This window comes from Felis catus, chromosome C1 (genome assembly GCF_018350175.1).
Source record: "Felis catus isolate Fca126 chromosome C1, F.catus_Fca126_mat1.0, whole genome shotgun sequence".
NCBI classification, from domain to species: domain Eukaryota; kingdom Metazoa; phylum Chordata; class Mammalia; order Carnivora; family Felidae; genus Felis; species Felis catus.
Window position 1 is genome coordinate 142,772,465 of NC_058375.1, and position 17,371 is coordinate 142,789,835.

The 17,371-nt window shown below is 44.0% G+C and overlaps 1 protein-coding gene across 14 annotated transcripts in view; it reads left to right on the forward strand.

The window, feature by feature from the left end:
- Positions 1–1,790: 1,790 nt before the first annotated feature.
- Positions 1,791–17,371, forward strand: part of FMNL2 (formin like 2) — a 312,817-nt gene continuing 297,236 nt past the window's right edge. For 9 of the 14 annotated variants that reach the window (XM_045033816.1, XM_045033815.1, XM_045033820.1 and 6 more), the window contains exon 1: positions 1,791–2,357. In XM_045033816.1, coding sequence (XP_044889751.1) covers positions 2,241–2,357 — 117 coding nt within the window. In that variant the 5' untranslated portion in view covers positions 1,791–2,240. The remainder of the gene's footprint in view (positions 2,358–17,371) is intronic. The other 5 variants (XM_023259320.2, XM_045033822.1, XM_023259325.2 and 2 more) reach the window with 1 other exon arrangement.

A 17,371-nucleotide genomic window follows, 5' to 3' on the forward strand; every position in this document is an offset into this window, starting at 1 on the left:
GGGAGTCATAAATGTAATAAAAAAGGATTTCTCAAGTGCAGAAAAGAACTCTAGCTTCTCCATGCAGACGGTCAACCCCCTGGGTGGGCTGATTTTGTGTCAATCAGATCCAAAGTATATGTCTAGAGATTGGAAAGAAAACAAATACATTTGTGGGTCAGAAATGTCTCACTTGGTTTGAACTAACTGCTTTTCTTTCTCACTCATTTTCACTAGTTGGGGTATGTGTATGTATCTACATTCCTGTTTTTCTTTCTTTGATGGGTAACATGCTTACCGTTAACTTTGATACAATATAGTTTTGAAATACAGGTTGCATCTATTCAGACTTTTAATTTGAATTTATTTATCCTCTCTTCCTTCTTTTTAAAAAGACCAGAAGTCATTTATTTAATAGATGATACCCACACACGAAGTATTTATGTGAGTATTTGCTCCATAAGCTTTTGGTGAAACCCATTTGTCAATTCAACAAATAGTCATTGAACATCTACTATGCTCAAGGTATCTTGGGCTTTATAAAGCTAAATGAAAAATGGGGTCCTTGATGTTTAGTCTTGGTGTGTTACCTTCTCCAGAAGCAGTTGCTTTTTAACAACAGGTAACAGCTTTGGTTGCATATCAGAATGACCTGGGGAGCTTGTTAAAAATACACCTGTCCGTGCTCCAGCTCTCAGCTCCGGGAAATTCTGAATAGGCAGGGTCCAAGGTGTGTGGCGTTTCCACAACAAGCTCCCCAAGTGACTCTGATACACCAGGATTAAGAAACATGGCTCCAAGCGCAGAAAGAACGAATTACAGTTGTTCAGCCACAAGTCAACCAGGTGGATGCCCTTGAAATCTACAACATGGGCACCTGGTTAAAGTCGTTTATAAGGTTGGTTCTATTTCCACTGCTTTAATGTCGGATAGTGATAATCTGGAAAGCATCCCAGAGATAAGGCTGGATCCAATCTTCTTTGTAAAACACCTGGAACAAGGCTGCTATGGAGGAATAAGGTAGCTACAGCCAAACGCCACCTCCCAAGCCTCCCCAAATACTCTGTCCTCCTTTCTATCTCACGTGAGATATGGTTATTTGTGTAAAATTTCTCCTGCACTACATTGTGAAGTATTCCGGAGCAGGAGCAATCCTCTTTTTCTCCCACGAAGGAACCCAGTAACCCATACATAGTAGCTATTGACCGGTGTTTTGAATCGAACGGAATCCTTCTCTTCCAACTTCTAGCGTCTGACCATATATACATACAACTATAATGGATATTTATAAAGAAAACCCATACAAGTATGTATTTGTTTAGAAAACATTTCAATCACACAAAAATGATTTACGTAAGGAAGAAAGAACAATCAAATAAGCACCCACGGACCCACTCCCCAAATCATGAAGCAGGACGTTGCCAATACCTTTCAGGCCACCTGTTAAGCTAGAGCCTTTTGAACAGTAACAAGCTTCTGAAATTTAAATCAGAATGCTCGCGTTCAATCACCGGTTGATTGGATCATGCATTCACTTGTCAGGTGTGCCTTCTACGTCTCAGAACCCACGTAGACGAGGTGGTTATTTCTACCGTGGGAGTGAGGAGGGGTCTAAAGGGACGTAAGCTGCAGCCAGGAGCGTGCACACTGCCTCTGCGGCAAGCGGTCCTAACCCAGCTCGGCCCTCTCCGGAGCGGGCGGGGTTTGCTGTGCGGACACTTTGGGCAGAAACTACGCGTCCCGGCAGTCCGCGGGGCGAGTGGGCGGGGCCGGGCCGGGGGCGGGGGCCGGGCGAGGGGGGCATTGTGTCGGGAGCGCCGAGCCGCATTTGTCTGCTCGAGGTGCTTCGCGAGAGAGCGTTGTTTTCGCCGGCCGGGGGCTGCAAGTGTCAGCGGCGGCCGCGGCCCGGCGCAAGACCGAGTCCGAGGACGCACGCGCCAGCTGGCCGCGATCGCAGGCAGGGGGCGGCGTGCCAGAGGAGCAACATGCAGATAGGCGCCCGGCGCCCTGACGACCCCTCCCGAGGCAAAGAGGCCGGGGCGGCGCTGGGGCGGTGGAGAGCATGAGGGAGGCCGGGGGGCGGCTCGGCTCGGAGCGCTGCTAGGGAGCGGTGCGCGCTGCACACTCGCCGGGGCGCAGCCGAGAGCGGGGAGCCGGGCGGGTCGCGCCACGGGGCGGGAGCCGGCCGCCGGGAGCTGTTCTGATTTCCGAAGCGAACGCGAGGGGCCCGGAGCAGCCCCCGGCCCCGGCGTGCAGCCAACATGGGCAACGCGGGGAGCATGGATTCGCAGCAGACCGATTTCAGGGCGCACAACGTGCCTTTGAAGCTGCCGATGCCCGAGCCAGGTGAACTGGAAGAGCGATTTGCCATCGTGCTGGTGAGTGCGCGGCGGGGCTCCGGGCGGGGAGGCGCAGCTGACCCCCGCCCCCTCTTCTTCTCCCGGCGCCGGGAGCGAGCCTCCTGTCCCAAGGGGGAGGCGCCCACCTTCCCCATTGTGGCCTCCCCGGCCTTACTCTTCTCCGCTCCCCTCCAGCCCCCGCGCTCAGCTCTCTCGGGGTCCCGGGATGGGGCCGGGGGCTCGGGGCGGGCTGCCTGGCCAGCCCAGAGCCCATTGTCTGGCGGGAGAAGCACCACGCAGCGCGTGTGCCGGGGAGGTGCGGCGTGGGCGTGAAGGGAAGGTGGCGCGGGCCGGGGAGAAGGGGGCGGCGTGCCGCTAAGGCTTTTTGTTAAAAAAAAAAACAACAACAAAAAAATAAAATCCCAAAGCCCCGCACCCCCCGAGTCCCTGCGGACCGTCCGGCGTGCGGGGTCCCGGGCAGATGGGTGCATGTGGCCGGCGGCGGGTGGCGCGCGAAGGCGAACTTGGAGGCGGACGTAGCGGCTTGGCCGACGAGGGGAGCTGGCCCGAAAGGGAAAGATAAGGAAACCCGCGGCAGTGCGGCGCCCCGGTCCCTAAGCTGGGAGGGGCGGGATCTGAAACCCGGGCGGGAGAGCAGCTTTGCCTCAGCTCGTTCCTTTTGGTCTTAAACCTTAGACCACAAGAATGTGCAGTTTTGCGGGGACGTGTTTCGAGCTGTTCTGACATCAGGGTCGACCCCTTCCCTCCCCCCCCCCCCCCAATCCCCGGCACACACAGCAAAATCCCCGGCTCCCTCTTGAAGTCTGCTTTTAGCTTTTTAAATCCAAGACACTGAAGACTCCCTTCTTTCTCCCTTCTGCTGGGACTAAGTTTCTGAGCCCCTCCCAACCACAGCTTGTCAGTGCTGTGAGCTCCGGAGGGTGTGGCGGCCTCCCCCTCGACCCAGCCAGAGTCTGTACTACAGCTGGTCCCCAGACTTCCGATTTTTAGTGACCCAGCCTCCTTAAAGGGATGTTGGAAGGGAAACCGGCAAGATCCGACGCGTTCCTATTCCTTACACTTGGACATTTACCTTTTCTTAGCTAGTTACCTCTAAACTCTACGAGGCTAGGCAGCAAGAGAAACTTGTGCTCAAGGCAGTCAAATTTGCGTGTGCCTGCGGGTGTTTGGCGTGTAACCTCCTAACTTTGGGAAGGGTTCTGAGTCTGAACACCGGGACATTTACATTTGCCTTTCTTCAGGCCTTTTAAAAGGGCAGGTTTGACAGGGGGTATAGCGTTCTGGAGGCTGGGTTAGCTTTGTGCTCTTCGAGACAACAGAGGGCAAAAGCTTTTTTCTCGCCACCCGTAAAGTCTGGTGTGGCAGTCGGGAGATAGATGAGGCCGCCTGTCTTGCTTTGCATCTTCTGTGATCTCCCACAGCTGCTCCTGTCGTTGTGCAAGATGGGACACCCTGAAATGAAACAGCATAGGCTTAATTACTTCTCAAGGCAGCCTGGGTGCATACTTGACCTGTCTTTCCAGAGACAAACGTTTTTATTCAAAATCCTCTTCCTTCCAGACAGATGGTTCTTACCTCCCAGCTCTGGGCTTTCTGTCTTTTCATCCTGTGGTGCTGTGTGTATGTACGTGTATACTGGAAATGGAAGGGCCAGTGACACAGGAAAACCAGATCACAATAATGCAATTAAGCTCTGCTCAATTGGGATAGCGTGTTTTGCCTGAGATTTCAGTTATGCTGTTGATTAATAACACATGATATGAATTAATCTTTAGAAAAATGTTTCATCATTAGCATGGTGGATTTGTGTTACTCAAGTCTAGCAGTCACAGACTTAGTATGTCACATTTATGATTCTGCATGACAAACTCCTTGGGGCAATGGTTGGTTGTTGTGGTTACTTTTACTCTACTGTGTGTCACACACAATTGCTGGATGTGGTTCTTAATTGTTGATGATATTTAAGCACCTCACAACAAAAAACGAAACCAAAAAATATCAGGCTGACCTTTTCGGAATAGAGACAAAGCTTTTGGAGAAGTCTCAGCTTGGGGACTGCCTTGTTGGTGATGCACTTGGACGTTAATGTATTTATTGGAACTCCCCCTAGTCAGCTGTAGCTGCTGTTTGGAAACCTACAAGAGGAATTAAAAGGTGTCCTCTTTCTGCGCTAATGGAAGTCCAGAGTTAAGGTGATTTCTCTTAAGATAATTTTTTTTTTTCCCTGAAGTTATACAGGTGATGCTCTCAACTTTGGTTTTCTTTGTGAGTTGCTTAAGTAGTCAACTCAAACCATTTAATTCTAGAGATCAAGGTAGAAGGATAAATTTTAGGTGGCATATTTTGAGGTACCTATGTGGAGAAAATTCTTTACCCTGTGGCACAGGGAATCATATTGGCATTATTGATACTAGACTTCCTTATGTGATAAACATATATGTGATTTGGGAGGAAAACTGGATAGTAGTACTGTACAGGAAAGCATACAAGCACCTCGTTGTAAGTAAGTATGGTTTACGTCAATAATTAATGAGACATTTCAGACATGGAAAACAATTACACTCTCAAGCTCTAGCATACTTAAAGCATTGGGAAGGAGTAAATAAAAATGAAAATGACAAGTCCATCTATTTCTGGAAAATCTTGAGACCAAACCTACTCAGAGACTGTTTCCTTACCTCTTCATCAGTCTAAGTTACATTGTATGACTCTAAAAAAACTAATAGATATGAATGGAAAGAGGAAAGGAGTGAGTTAGAGATTGTGGAATTAAGATCAGTGGAGGGGTTAACTTTAAAAAAATAGTGATTTTTTATAGGAAAAGTTTTGAAATAGATTTGAATTCCTGAACTTCCTGTAATTAAAGACTAGTAAAAATTGGATCCAAATCTTAGGAGCTTAATCTTCCTAAGGAGAGTCTCTCTCCTTGAGCTTGTCTTCAGCACTGTCATAGTAGTTATAAAATGTACTTCTGGGAAAACATTACTCCTTGTATACATGTAACTGTTTGCATCTTTGTACCTACCTTTCAGATAGGGCAGTAAAGTGGTGTGCCTTTGTGCATACGTGTGTGATGTTTTTGTTAAACTGTTCGATAGAAGTATTTCATAAACTCGGTCACCTACTTTTATTCCTTTAGGGTGTGTATGTCACAAATTTTACAGGTAACATTGGTGTGTATGTATTTTTTGGGTCCTACACATTTATAATTAAATATCCATGTGGCTCTTCATTGTATTAAACATTGCCTAAATGTTGGAAATATACATACATACATATACATACACCCTCCTCTGCCCTTTATTTTCAAAGATGATGCTATGAAGTTTATTTTGGGGTGGGGTGAAGAATTGATGGTCTCTGTCCAAGAACACCTTTTTCTACATTAGACATTCCGTACCATTCACTAATTTTTGGCTTGAAGTCATTGTTTACAAATGAAATATAAGTTCCCTAATGCCTTTGTCAAGGAGCTGTCGCAAGGATTCGTTCTTTGAATGTCAGAGGAGAGGATAATTTTAAGCCCTCTATCCTAGCTGCTATATCTCTGTGTGATATCAGATATCAGGCTGCTGTGCAAACAGATTCAAAAAGACGGATTAGAAAGTGATGGTTTAGGGCAGTATTATGTCTGATACTGAGAACTACTTGGGTGTGTGAATAATTTGAGTCGATTTCTTTCCAGTTTTTTTTCCTTCTTGCCCTGAGGTTGAACATAGTCATTCTGCTTTAGGAAGAAGTAGGAACATTTTCTGAGTACCTATTATGAGTTCCCCCCCCCCCCCCCCCATGCTTACATTATTCATTTAATCCTCACAATCATTCTGGAAATAAAATTACCTAAGTTGCCCACAGTCCTACAGATATGGAATAACTGATCTAGGATTTTTAATCCAGATTGGTCTCTCTGCCCCCTCTCCCCCACCCCATATTATATTATACTTCCTGAGGCCTTTGAACTGGAAAGGGGGAAAATGCCTGGAGCTAGCAGTAAAGCTGTTTAAGAAAAAAAAAATCCCTAAATCTGATAAATGCAAGTTTCAAGCTGTATAAAATAGACAAAAATGTCTTAGAAGTGACCGCTGTGAGGTGCGCTTGATGTTTTATTTTCAGTGTCAAACATTTTGGCATCCTCACTATGCCGTTCCATTTTTCAGGCATGGAGTTAAATACTGATTTGGTCTGAAAGTGTGCTCTTTGGTTTTTTCTATCAAGGCAGACTTGAACTACCTTGGTTGGGAATTTAGGATTTCCAAATCAGAGGAGAGACAATCTGTCAGTGCCATGCATATACTGTGAATGTAATTCCTTGTGAAAGGACAAGGAAAGTCAAGTTTTAACGTTTAAGTTTATTTCCCTTTGCAAGGTGTTGTTCTCTTTTAACCACTTCCAAGGAGAGCTCTTGCCATGCAGTCTGCTGAGCAGATGGATGGGTGAGAGTGTAGTTAGGTCATCGTCAGATGCTTGCTGACTTTTCTCACATCCTTTCTCCTATTACGGAAAGGAGGTAGAGAAGTTGGGCTGGGGGCAGGGTGGAGTGTGGTAACTTTGAGCCATTCTAGCTCATCCTAGGTACTATCACTGAGCCGCTTTATTTCACCAAAGTTGGGAATATATGCTTTTTATTGGGGTGCATTCCACCTCCCATAATGCCAGTATATTTGGATATCCAGTACAGAAATCAATCAGAGGTTATTATCTGAATACAAATGTTTGGCTCCAGTAAGAGACTGGCAGCAACACAAACTGATGACCTTTGGGAAGAAAAGGTATGCATGCCCTTAAGTCCTTGGGCGATAAGAATTACTTTTGCTGGTGGCCTCTCATTTAGCAAATAGCATTGGCCTGGGAGGCAGGAGACCTAGTTTCTAGAATTAATCTGCTGCACCAGGTTGAGCAAGTTAAAATCTTTCCTCTGGTTCTTGATTTTCTTCCTCTGTAAGTTGGAATAAAATTTGACACAACTATTAAGATAGGAGATTTTTTTAGATGATAGCACTTGAAAGTGTAAAATTTCCAGAATCTACCATCCTGTGCTGCATCAGCTGACTTTGCATTTTGAAGAGCTTGGTGCAGGACTGTGTTTTAGCTGTATTCTGTGTGGTCTAGAGAGTAGAATTGCCAGGGTCATTGACTGAAAGCCCCCTAAGCTTAAGGAAAAGTATATTAACATTTAGAGTTGTCAAAGAAATGAACAGTGAGCTCTCCGTTAGAGTTGCTCACACAGAAGCTGTATGAAAAATGCTGGTGACTGGAAGTTCTTTGCAAACCCAAGACCTGGCTAGTGTATTATTGGCTTCAGTGGTGCCCTCTTTGAGGTGAGCCTGCTGTCGGCAGTTTCTAGACCTAGAATCCTAGCACCTGAGAGTGGGGAAGGATCCCCTCCCCGCCGCGTAGAGTCCTCCTGGGCTTAAGAAAAAAGTGTGGGCTCATGTTTGTTCTGGAAATTCATTTTACTTTACAGAAACTGTTGCTTGAAGGGCTTGGTCTTAGAAGTGTGCTCCTTTTTTTCATACTTAGGACTTGGGGCAAAAGGGCAAGGTGAAGTGGGCTTCTTTATGCTTACGGGTAACAAACATGTGGCATGAAGATGGCTGATAGAAGCAGTGCTGATTCCAGATGATCCTTTCCACTTGGCAAGAGGGTGCTGGCAGTTGGAAGCCTCTTAGGAACAAAGCACTGACACCTTAGAAAAGAACAGACTGAATTGCTTAAGAGTGGGGGAGTGAGTTGCAAACTGTCTCTTCCCTTCTAGAATGGGGATGTTTCTTCCCTTTCCCCACCACGAGAACTATGTCCCCAGGCTTTGGGGTCATGATTTGTATAGAGAGACTTCATGCACCTTGTTCGCTCTCATCTACTTGAATACTGCTGGCAGAGATAACTCCTGTCTTTTCTTTCCTTTAAGATAGTGCCTGCACAGACTGCAGGTGGTCTCCCCCTTTCCGAGTCACCCTGTCCTCTTTTCCCGGAGCTTTCAACCAAACACCAAGGAGTATGCAGTTTCCATTGGATATAATTTGGAAGCAGTGTCTAGGGAAGAGCTGGTAGGCCGGAGAGCTATGATGCAGCGGAGGCCCACAAATGTGGGCCAGGATGGCTGGGAATTCCTACTTGAGGTTTAGTGGTATTTGTTGTAAACAGGAGAAGTGTACTTTCTGCTCACAGTCTTAATAAAAAAAAAACCAAACTGAGTCACATCTTCGTGCCCACCACACACAAAACAAAAACCCATGACCAGTGGCAGAGCTTACAGATAGTCACCTCATAACAAACTTTTTCTAGCTTTTAGGACACACCAAAGGTGTTCCTCAGATCACATTTTTGGTGTTCTTGTGCAGCCTGTAATGGGCTTTAGTGACTTGGAATTCACACATATATACTTTGTTCTTTGAGGAGTTGCTGTTTGTAAGTCCCTCTGTCCGTTGCTACAAAAGCTGAAAGCTTTGAGGTGTTTAGATCCTGCTATAGCCGCAGGTAATCTCTCTCGACTGATTTCTGTGGGGTAAATGGTGCCCGTGCCTGGTTTATACTAAGAACTTGTTGGCTTTGGGAAAGGTGTCCGATTGTTTACATTTTTGGCCCTGTGGCTCATGTTGGGCACTAAGGTATGCCTGTTACCTGAAGGTCCTGCCTTGAATTAAGGATTTGCGCTGGAACCTGACTTCTTTTCTGTGTTCTTTTTTTGCCCTTGGGAGTTGCGCTGAATGCTTTAAGGCCGGATAATGAAGGGATTGACAAGCCTAAATGGTAGTCCTCAAACTTGGCTGTATATTGGCATCACCTGGGAGCCTCAAACCATAGATGCCTGGGTTGATAAGTTGGGTGTAGTAGGAAAGGAATTGTTTAAGAAGTACCAAAAATTATGGGGAAATTAGGCTAAGTGGAGAAGAGGTAAAATAAATAAATAAATAACAAACAAAATTTTCCCCCCAAAATCTTAAAGACCTTTGATTCAACTGAAAGCATCAAGATGAGAAATAAGAAATGGATCCAAGTCTGTTGAATTTTAGACTCATTTAACTATTTAAGAAATGATCATCAAATAATCATGATGAAAATTGACGGAGAAAGTTCTATATATTATAGCTCAAGAGTGAACAATGGCCCTGAGGTGTACTTCTGGAGTAGGAAAATCAATAAATCAATTGTATTTTTGCTTAGGCCTCTATTCTCAAGCTTAATTGTTTGTTGGTTCAATGTAGGCCTTTTGCTTTGATCTCTGGTTTTACCACTTACAAAGACTTGATGAGCTTGGCTTCCCGGAGAGAAATTCAAATACACTTGTGAAATGTAAACAACATTCATTTATTAAGAATCCTATAATCAGGGCAAATTGGCATGCTTATATAAGCAATTAGCTTTGAGAATAGAAAGATAAATAGGATGGTAGGTCAAGAATGAGCTGATTGTTCTCCATGCAAGACTCTAGTTATTTCTTCAGTAGTTATAAGCAAATAGACATTCCTCTTATTCATAATCTTTAGCATTTGTGGTTTGGGATTTGAGGACAGCGTATGTGGTTTTTTGAATTGAGAGGATAGAAGCAATTATTGTCTCATTTTCATCTAGAAATATAAATAAATCATTCAAGGAAATGTAGGTAGTTTATAATCAGATAAAACTTTGCAGTAATTGGGAACAGGGCAAGAGAAGGTTTGGATTTAGATGGGAATATTAAAGAATGATAATGGAGTTATTTTTATTTTGGTGGGGAAGGTAAAGAAGATGACTTACAATGGCAGAAAGATGGAAGATAAGCTCATTTATTTACTTTTAGGGAGTGTGTGTGTGTGTGTGTAGAAGAAAGCATTAGGATAACTAATAGGAGACGTTGGTAGGACACAATTAGATTTGTTCCATGGCAACATTGCCCAGTGAGGTCAGTACTGCCCCACCTCATCTCTGTGAAAGCTGGGGAGCCTACTTGCAAAGGCTAAGAATCCGGTCGATGGGTTTTGTAGGTTAGTTTCACTTCTGGCCCTTTTAGTCCCCAGTATGGTCAGTCTTGTGGTTCTTCCGAGGAAGCTGTCTCTTTTTAGTGACAGTGGGCTATCTTGAATAATTGGGATTTGTTATCCCCAAGGACTTCTGCCTGGTGAACTTAGAAGGCCAAGTCAGTCCAAATGTCTTGGGACCGGGAAGCTATAAACTTGGAATTGGTGAGTCCTCGGGCCTTATCACACAATCCTTATTCCACTGCCAACGAATGGGGCCCTCCAGATGTGAACCAGTAGGGACTGTTTAGAACTATGTGGCCTTCTGGGTTTGTGGAACCATTAAGCTTGCCAGGTTCATTCTCTCCAGTGTCCTTTCTCAATAGCAGTTTTGAGTGTCAGAGTTGTCGGCCTTGTGGAAAGCATTTGTTTGCTTTAGAAATTTCTAGATTGTGAATTTACCAGATCCTCATTTAATGGAGTACTTCTTTAACATTAGTATTTTTTAAAAATAGGTTTTGTTTTGTTAATTTTTTTTTTTTTTTTTTGAGAGAGTGCTTGGCATGCGTGAGTGCCAGGGGGTGGAATGGGGGGGGGGAGGGGAGAGCATCCCAAGCAGGCTCAACACTGTCAGCACAGAGCCTGATGATATGTGGCTCGATCCCATGAATTGTGAGATCATGACCTGAGCCAAAATCAAGAGTTAGACATGTAACTGACTGAGCCACCCACGCACCCCTTGAAAACTTTTTTTGGTTGTTATGGAGGAGGATATTTCCAAATCAGCCTTTAGAAGATCTTTTTATTGAAGAAGAAGATACAAACAGAAATGGGCCCATATCATTAAGTATGCAGGTTGATGGATTTTCACAAACTGAACGCACTGTTGTAACTGGATCAGGAATCAGAATCTGTTTTCTGGTTTTTTTCTTCAAACGTGGTTCAGCTTGGCTCCCTGCTGCCCAGCCACTGTCACTCACCTGAACTTAACTTTCTGCGTGGTCAGACGTACGTGAAAGAGTAGACCACAGGATTGTGCCTTGCGGTCTTCTTGTAAGTGACTCTAACCATGAGGTTTCCACTACTTCCTTTGAGAGATTTCCTCAGCCCAAGTAGGCCTGACCGTTAGGAAATATTGACATTGTAGCATCTTCCTGTTGTTTGTGGTTATCTCCTCATTGATAACCCTAATGGTATTTCTTTTGTGTGTGTAGCATCTCTCTTTTTCATAATACTGAGAGGAGGACATTTTGATTTGTGTTCCTAGAGCAAAGCGTGGATGAGGAGCATTTGCACTGGGGTTTCACTACTTGGAATTCTGCACCCATAGATACAAATTTTGTTTATTCATTGTAAGCCTAAATTCTGGCCTTTAGCTTTTGCCATCTTCCTTGATTCCTTTGAAATATTGAAAGGTATCAGAGTGCAGATTTAATCTTGTGGCCCAGTTTTCCTGTCAAAGCCCTATCGTGTTATTCTAGACATTGGTGTGATTTGAGAGGCTCTTTGGCCATGTTTGTTGTTAGGGTTTCCCTTCCACACTCACCTCTGTAACTTCTGTATCCCTCCCAGAGCTGTTCTCGAAATCGTCCACAGTCTGGCCAGACCCCTCTCCTCTTCTGTCTCCTTGCTTGAACACTCCCTGCACACAGAACTTTCCCTCCATTATGCCTTTTCTCGCAGTGACTCTCCTGCATGGCAGGTGCTTCTTGGCTTCTCTCTTTCTAGGATTCTACCCAGCCTTCAAGGCTCTTCTGAAATCACTCCTCTTCCCAGTGTCCTTGTAGGCCAGCATCAGCTTGGAGGAGGTGGGAAAAACAGTTCTCCTCTTTTTGATCTTTTTATTGTATGAATAGTATGAATTATTTCTCTTACTCATCGGGCCCTTGATTAAATACCACCTTGTATGAGGTGTGATTGTAAAATAAAGGGATGCTTTTATGTGTAGCTTCGTAGCCATTCATTATACTCTTAGCCATCATTTATGTCTGTTTTATTTGCCAATTCACATTGTGGGCTCCTAGAAGACCAGGGTCATATCTTACAGGCCCTGGCACTTTTCCTTATTCAGCACAGCGCTTGGCCCAGGGAAGAGTCTCAGCAGGCATTTACTGACTTGGCTAGAGAAGGATTTGATATGGGCTGAAACAGGACAGGAACTGAGTAGCTGACCACACTGGGCTGACTGTTAATTGCACATAACTTGCCAGTTGTGTTGAAGTGACACTTTGTAACAGATTCTTACTCATCCTGGTATTCTCCATATCATTCCTTTGTAGTAGGCGCCCAGGAATACTAAGCGTTCATAGTAAGTTGACATCATGCTTCACATGACTCCTTGTGGAAAACTGGTGAATTAAAAGAGGAGGAGGACAGTGAAATGGCCAACAAAATCTATTTTTTTTCACTGTCACCAAGCCAGATCAGTCTGTCATGATGTACCATCATCAAGGGAGTAGTAGTAGCCCAGTAGTCTAGGGCTTTCTAAAAGCAAAATGTTCCTTATGATGCTTTATTTGGAGTCAGGCACGTTTAAGTGAGCAGTATTCCCTATTTGGGCAATTTGGTGCTTTGCTGTTTGTGAAATGTTTTCAAATTATCTTTTGTGATTCTATGAGTTCTTTTATTTTTTAAGTTTATTCATTTTTGAGAGAGTGTGAGCACGTAAGTGAGAGAGGGGCAGAGAGAGGGGCAGAGAGAGGGAGACAGACAGAATCTGAAGCAGGCTCCAGGCTCTGAGCTGTCAGCACAGAGCCCAATGTGGGGCTCGAACTCATGAACCATGAGATCATGACCTGACCCGAAGTTGGATGCTTAACCGACTGAGCTACCCAGGCGCCCCATGATTCTAAGAGTTCTCAGTAATTGAGGCAAATGTGGCATGAGGGTGTGTGGCTTGAAGTTCTACAAGAAGGTAGGGAGGTTTGTGATCCCATCTAGGTCCTTAGCACCAGAACTCCAGTGGGGTTCTTATATTCCATTGTAAGATAAGCCACTCATGTGCTTACTCATGTTCTGTCTTGTGCCTCATAACCATTATCTCTGATGCTCTCAGCAACCTTTGGAGGGAGATACTATCTTCCTTTTACTAATGAGGCAGTGGGGCTCAGAGTGATGTACCAAGTGATGGAGGTAGGATTGGAATCCAGGCCTGTCTCATGAAAGAACCTGCTGCTTTCTCCTGTACCACCCTGTATTTTCTGAATTAGCTGTGAGATGTCATTAAATTTGTGTTTTCTTCATTTTTCATATACCTTCTGGATTAAATGCATTAATTCATACTCTTGATGTAATTTGTGAGTCCCGTGTCCACATGGTTGTGGATACACTAAGCTCTAAGGGTTCAGAGGGAAAGTGCTGTTTCTATATTTTGACTATTTAGCAAAAGTTTCCTTGGAATAGGAAGTAGAGGGATGCCAGCTTGGTTGTGCCCACCGTGAGGCTACGTTTTTTATTCTACATTATGCAATCGTGCCCATTTGTCACTGCTTAAGAAGGGATTGTACTTGAATCAGAGTCCAAGAAAATTTATTGAGCACTTACTATGTGCCATGTAGTGTTGTAGGATGCAAAGGTGCATGAGGTTGTCTGGTCATCTGCCCTCAAGGAGTTGATGATCTAGTGGTAGGGGAGGACAGTGGGTGGGTCGGGAGCTAGACATGAAAAGCGTACACACGTATGTAACTGTAGCTGTCCCGTTGCTGCAAATTGCTATACGGAGTATAAAATAGGAAAATGTGAGGTGGTGCCTTGTCTGTAAGATCTGAGGGCTGGGGAGTAGGCAGCCCGCGTGTGAAGATCAGGTGGAAGTCCTCCAGTAGGAGTAGCAGCCAGGGCTCCTTTTGTTTCTTCCCTTTATGGCTCAGTATGGGGTTCTGCGGACCCTGGAGCAAATGAAGGGTGTAGCATGTGGATGTCTACTCGGCTTTAGACCTTACCTATGGGGAAGCCTCAAGGTGGAAGCCCAGGAGTCTATTTCCTTTGTCCTAACAGAGCCGTTTCTTGTAAATGGCCTTGTGCAGTCACAACTCTGCCGCTTGTTAAATTCAAATGACTTTTTTTTTCTCCCACCTGACTTCTAACAAATGATCATTGCGGTACTATCATTGTTCTAGACCCATGGGACATACCATTTAAGAATGGAATATTTGATTAGTGTGAACAGTGCCCTGTAAGTAAAGACCCTCTGAAGGCTGGTACTTGGAATGGCCCATTTTATCTGCTTGAAACCAAAGGTTGACCTGGGTCAGGCAAGGTATACAGAGAAATTGCATTTTTGCTGTAACTTGCTACTAGCTTATTGCTCAGATTCTTTTTTTTTTTTTACTACTTTTTTGATATCTGATTTATTTTTAATTTTAAGGGCATCTAAGAGGTTTGATTCTGAAGTTAAAAATAAAAGTTGTATGTAGCTAAAATTATCCCTAAAATCTCCTGAGTTGCTGTGAAGGTACAGCATGCACAGTGCTGGGAGATACAAGCCTAGGACGTAATTGTTACACGTTAAAGTTGGAGAAGCTGCAAAAGTGTACATGCAGATGTCTGGGCATTCAGGCCATTCTGTCTTTCTCAAACCTCTGACCATGACTGGACAATGGGTGGAGAATGCTAACATCTTGCTTGCCTGTGGATTTACTCCATTCCTATCACAGGGATCCTTTAAGTCCATACTAGTGAATTTGTTTCTTTTTTTTGGGAATTTAAGAGAATTTTAAGGCAGTTCTCAGGTTAAAGGTTGTTTTGATGCATGGATAGCAATAAAAACAATTTATGGCACTTACTGTACATTTCTTTATTTATGGCAGTAAGCATGAAGGTAACTCAGGATCCCTGGAAGGTTGGTGTCACCCCTGTTTCATATGAGAAACTCAGAGGAGTTAAGGGACTTGCCTGAGGACACACATTTGTAAAAGACCTTGAAGCTGAAAATCAACTACATTGACTCTAAAGCTGTTACTAACATACTGTTTTTTTTTTTTTTTTTAAGTTTATTTTGAGAGACAGAGTTTTCCCGCACATGTTGGGGAGGGCCAGAGAGAGAGGGGGAGAGAGAATCCTAAGCAGGCTCCGCAGTGTCAGCACAGAACCTGATGCGGGGCTCCATCTCAGGACTCTGAGATCATGACCTGAGCCGAGATCAAGAGTCGGACGCCTGAGTCAGGCACCCAGGCGCTCCTTTAACATACTGTTTTGATTCCCAATTGCAAACATATAAATATGATAAACAGCAATGTAACGGTTCAAAGTAAATTGAAAGCCCTGTGAGGGTAAGTTCATCTTTGTAGCCTGGATTAATTTTGTTGGTACCTACCCAGAGCCAACAGTAACTATATATACCCTTCAAAAAAGTTAAAGATAAAATAAGAACTGGATGAATAAGCCACTGTCCACTGTTGAAATAGTAAAGGCCAAGTAAGCTTGCAATCAAATTGGCTTTTTTCTAGTAACAGTTGTCCTCTGAAGCCTTTCTGAAGGCTCTCTTTCAGACAACTGTCTCTGAACCTTTGTATTTTTTTTTCCTTAATGTCCCTAGTAAAATGGCTGTGTTGTTACAGCTTGAAGCCTGTGTGGTAAGCCTTTTGATCAGCCCTCGGTGATAACCCACAGACTTGGGCTTCCTTGTGCTGGGAACAACCATTATCTTGTGTTAATTACTGGGCTTTATGTTGGGGGTTGCTTGTTTTTAATATACAAATTTTATGTAATCCCATTCACTTATTTAGAAAATAATTTGCTCAAAGCCATATGCTCTTAAGATGCTGGGACACAAAAGTGAAAAAAGCATCATCTCTACCTTTGAGGAGTTGACTGCCTGGTGGAGGAGATAGATGTGAAAATGAAAATAGGACTTTTAAAGGCATTTATCATGTGTATAAGTGCTACATACATAATGCGCTATGGATGGGTATATTAAAAGCAAAGTCTTAAAACATGTTAGGTAAGCTGATGAATCTGGACAAGTTAGTTTGGCTGAAAGGTGTAATTCATAAAGGCTAAACAAAATGAATTCTCTGTGACTGAATGCTTAAAGATTCAGGTGTGTTTGTGCAAATCATTTGGAAGGAACTAGTAAAAAGTCCTAATTCCCAGGGACAGATTTTCAGGTGGTAGACGATTCTGCCCCAAAGAGTAATGGACTGTGAGGCTTATTCCCCTGCCTTGCATGCGTCGGAAATGGAATCAGCTGCTTTATTTATTTATTTATTTATTTACTTATTTATTTTTTAATTTTTTTTTAATGTTTATTTATTTTTGAGACAGAGCGAGACAGCATGAACGGGGGAGGGTCAGAGAGAGGGAGACACAGAATCTGAAACAGGCTCCAGGCTCCGAGCTGTCGGCACAGAGCCCGATGCGGGGCTCGGACTCACGGACTGCGAGATCGTGACCTGAGCCGAAGTCGGCCACTCAACCAACTGAGCCACCCAGGCGCCCCATCAGCTGCTTCATTTATGCTACACTCACTTTGCTAGAAAGCTTGCAGTCATATCTACAAAGCTAATCATGGGAAGCGATGGCATTGGATCACTAGGACCCAGAATGGGCATTTAACTGAACTGTTGAAAAAAGTTTAACTTAAAAAAAAAAAATGCTTGTTTATGAATACAGTGTTCGGAATTAGACCTGAGTTGGAATCAGGATGTTGCTGCGCGTTAGTGGAGTGTCCTAAGTCCGGGTAGCCGTGCCTGTCGCATAAGCTCAAGCACTACCTCTTTGGCTTGCTGCGAATATTAAATGATGTTGCTTAGTACAGTCAAGTTGTGGCGTTCAGGTGAGCACTTCACAAAAAGTGGTGGTTCTGGTTATTTGGCACCTGTCATTATTTCACTTCGTTAAAGTGCTGACGTTAGGGGTTAGGCTGTGGACTCCGATGGAGCTTTAGTTAAACCATCATTGACGCCAAATTCAAAGAGGACCCAGAGTTGAACTGATGGTAGCTTGTGCTTTATTATTCTCCTCCTAAGATTGTACTTACTGAACTTTTATTTTATTTTTTTTTGAATGTTTCCTGATCCATTGTATGCAGCCTCTACTTGGATATTTTATCTTGATCTCTGACTTCTATTTTGTGCTGTCTAGAAAAAAAGTCTGATG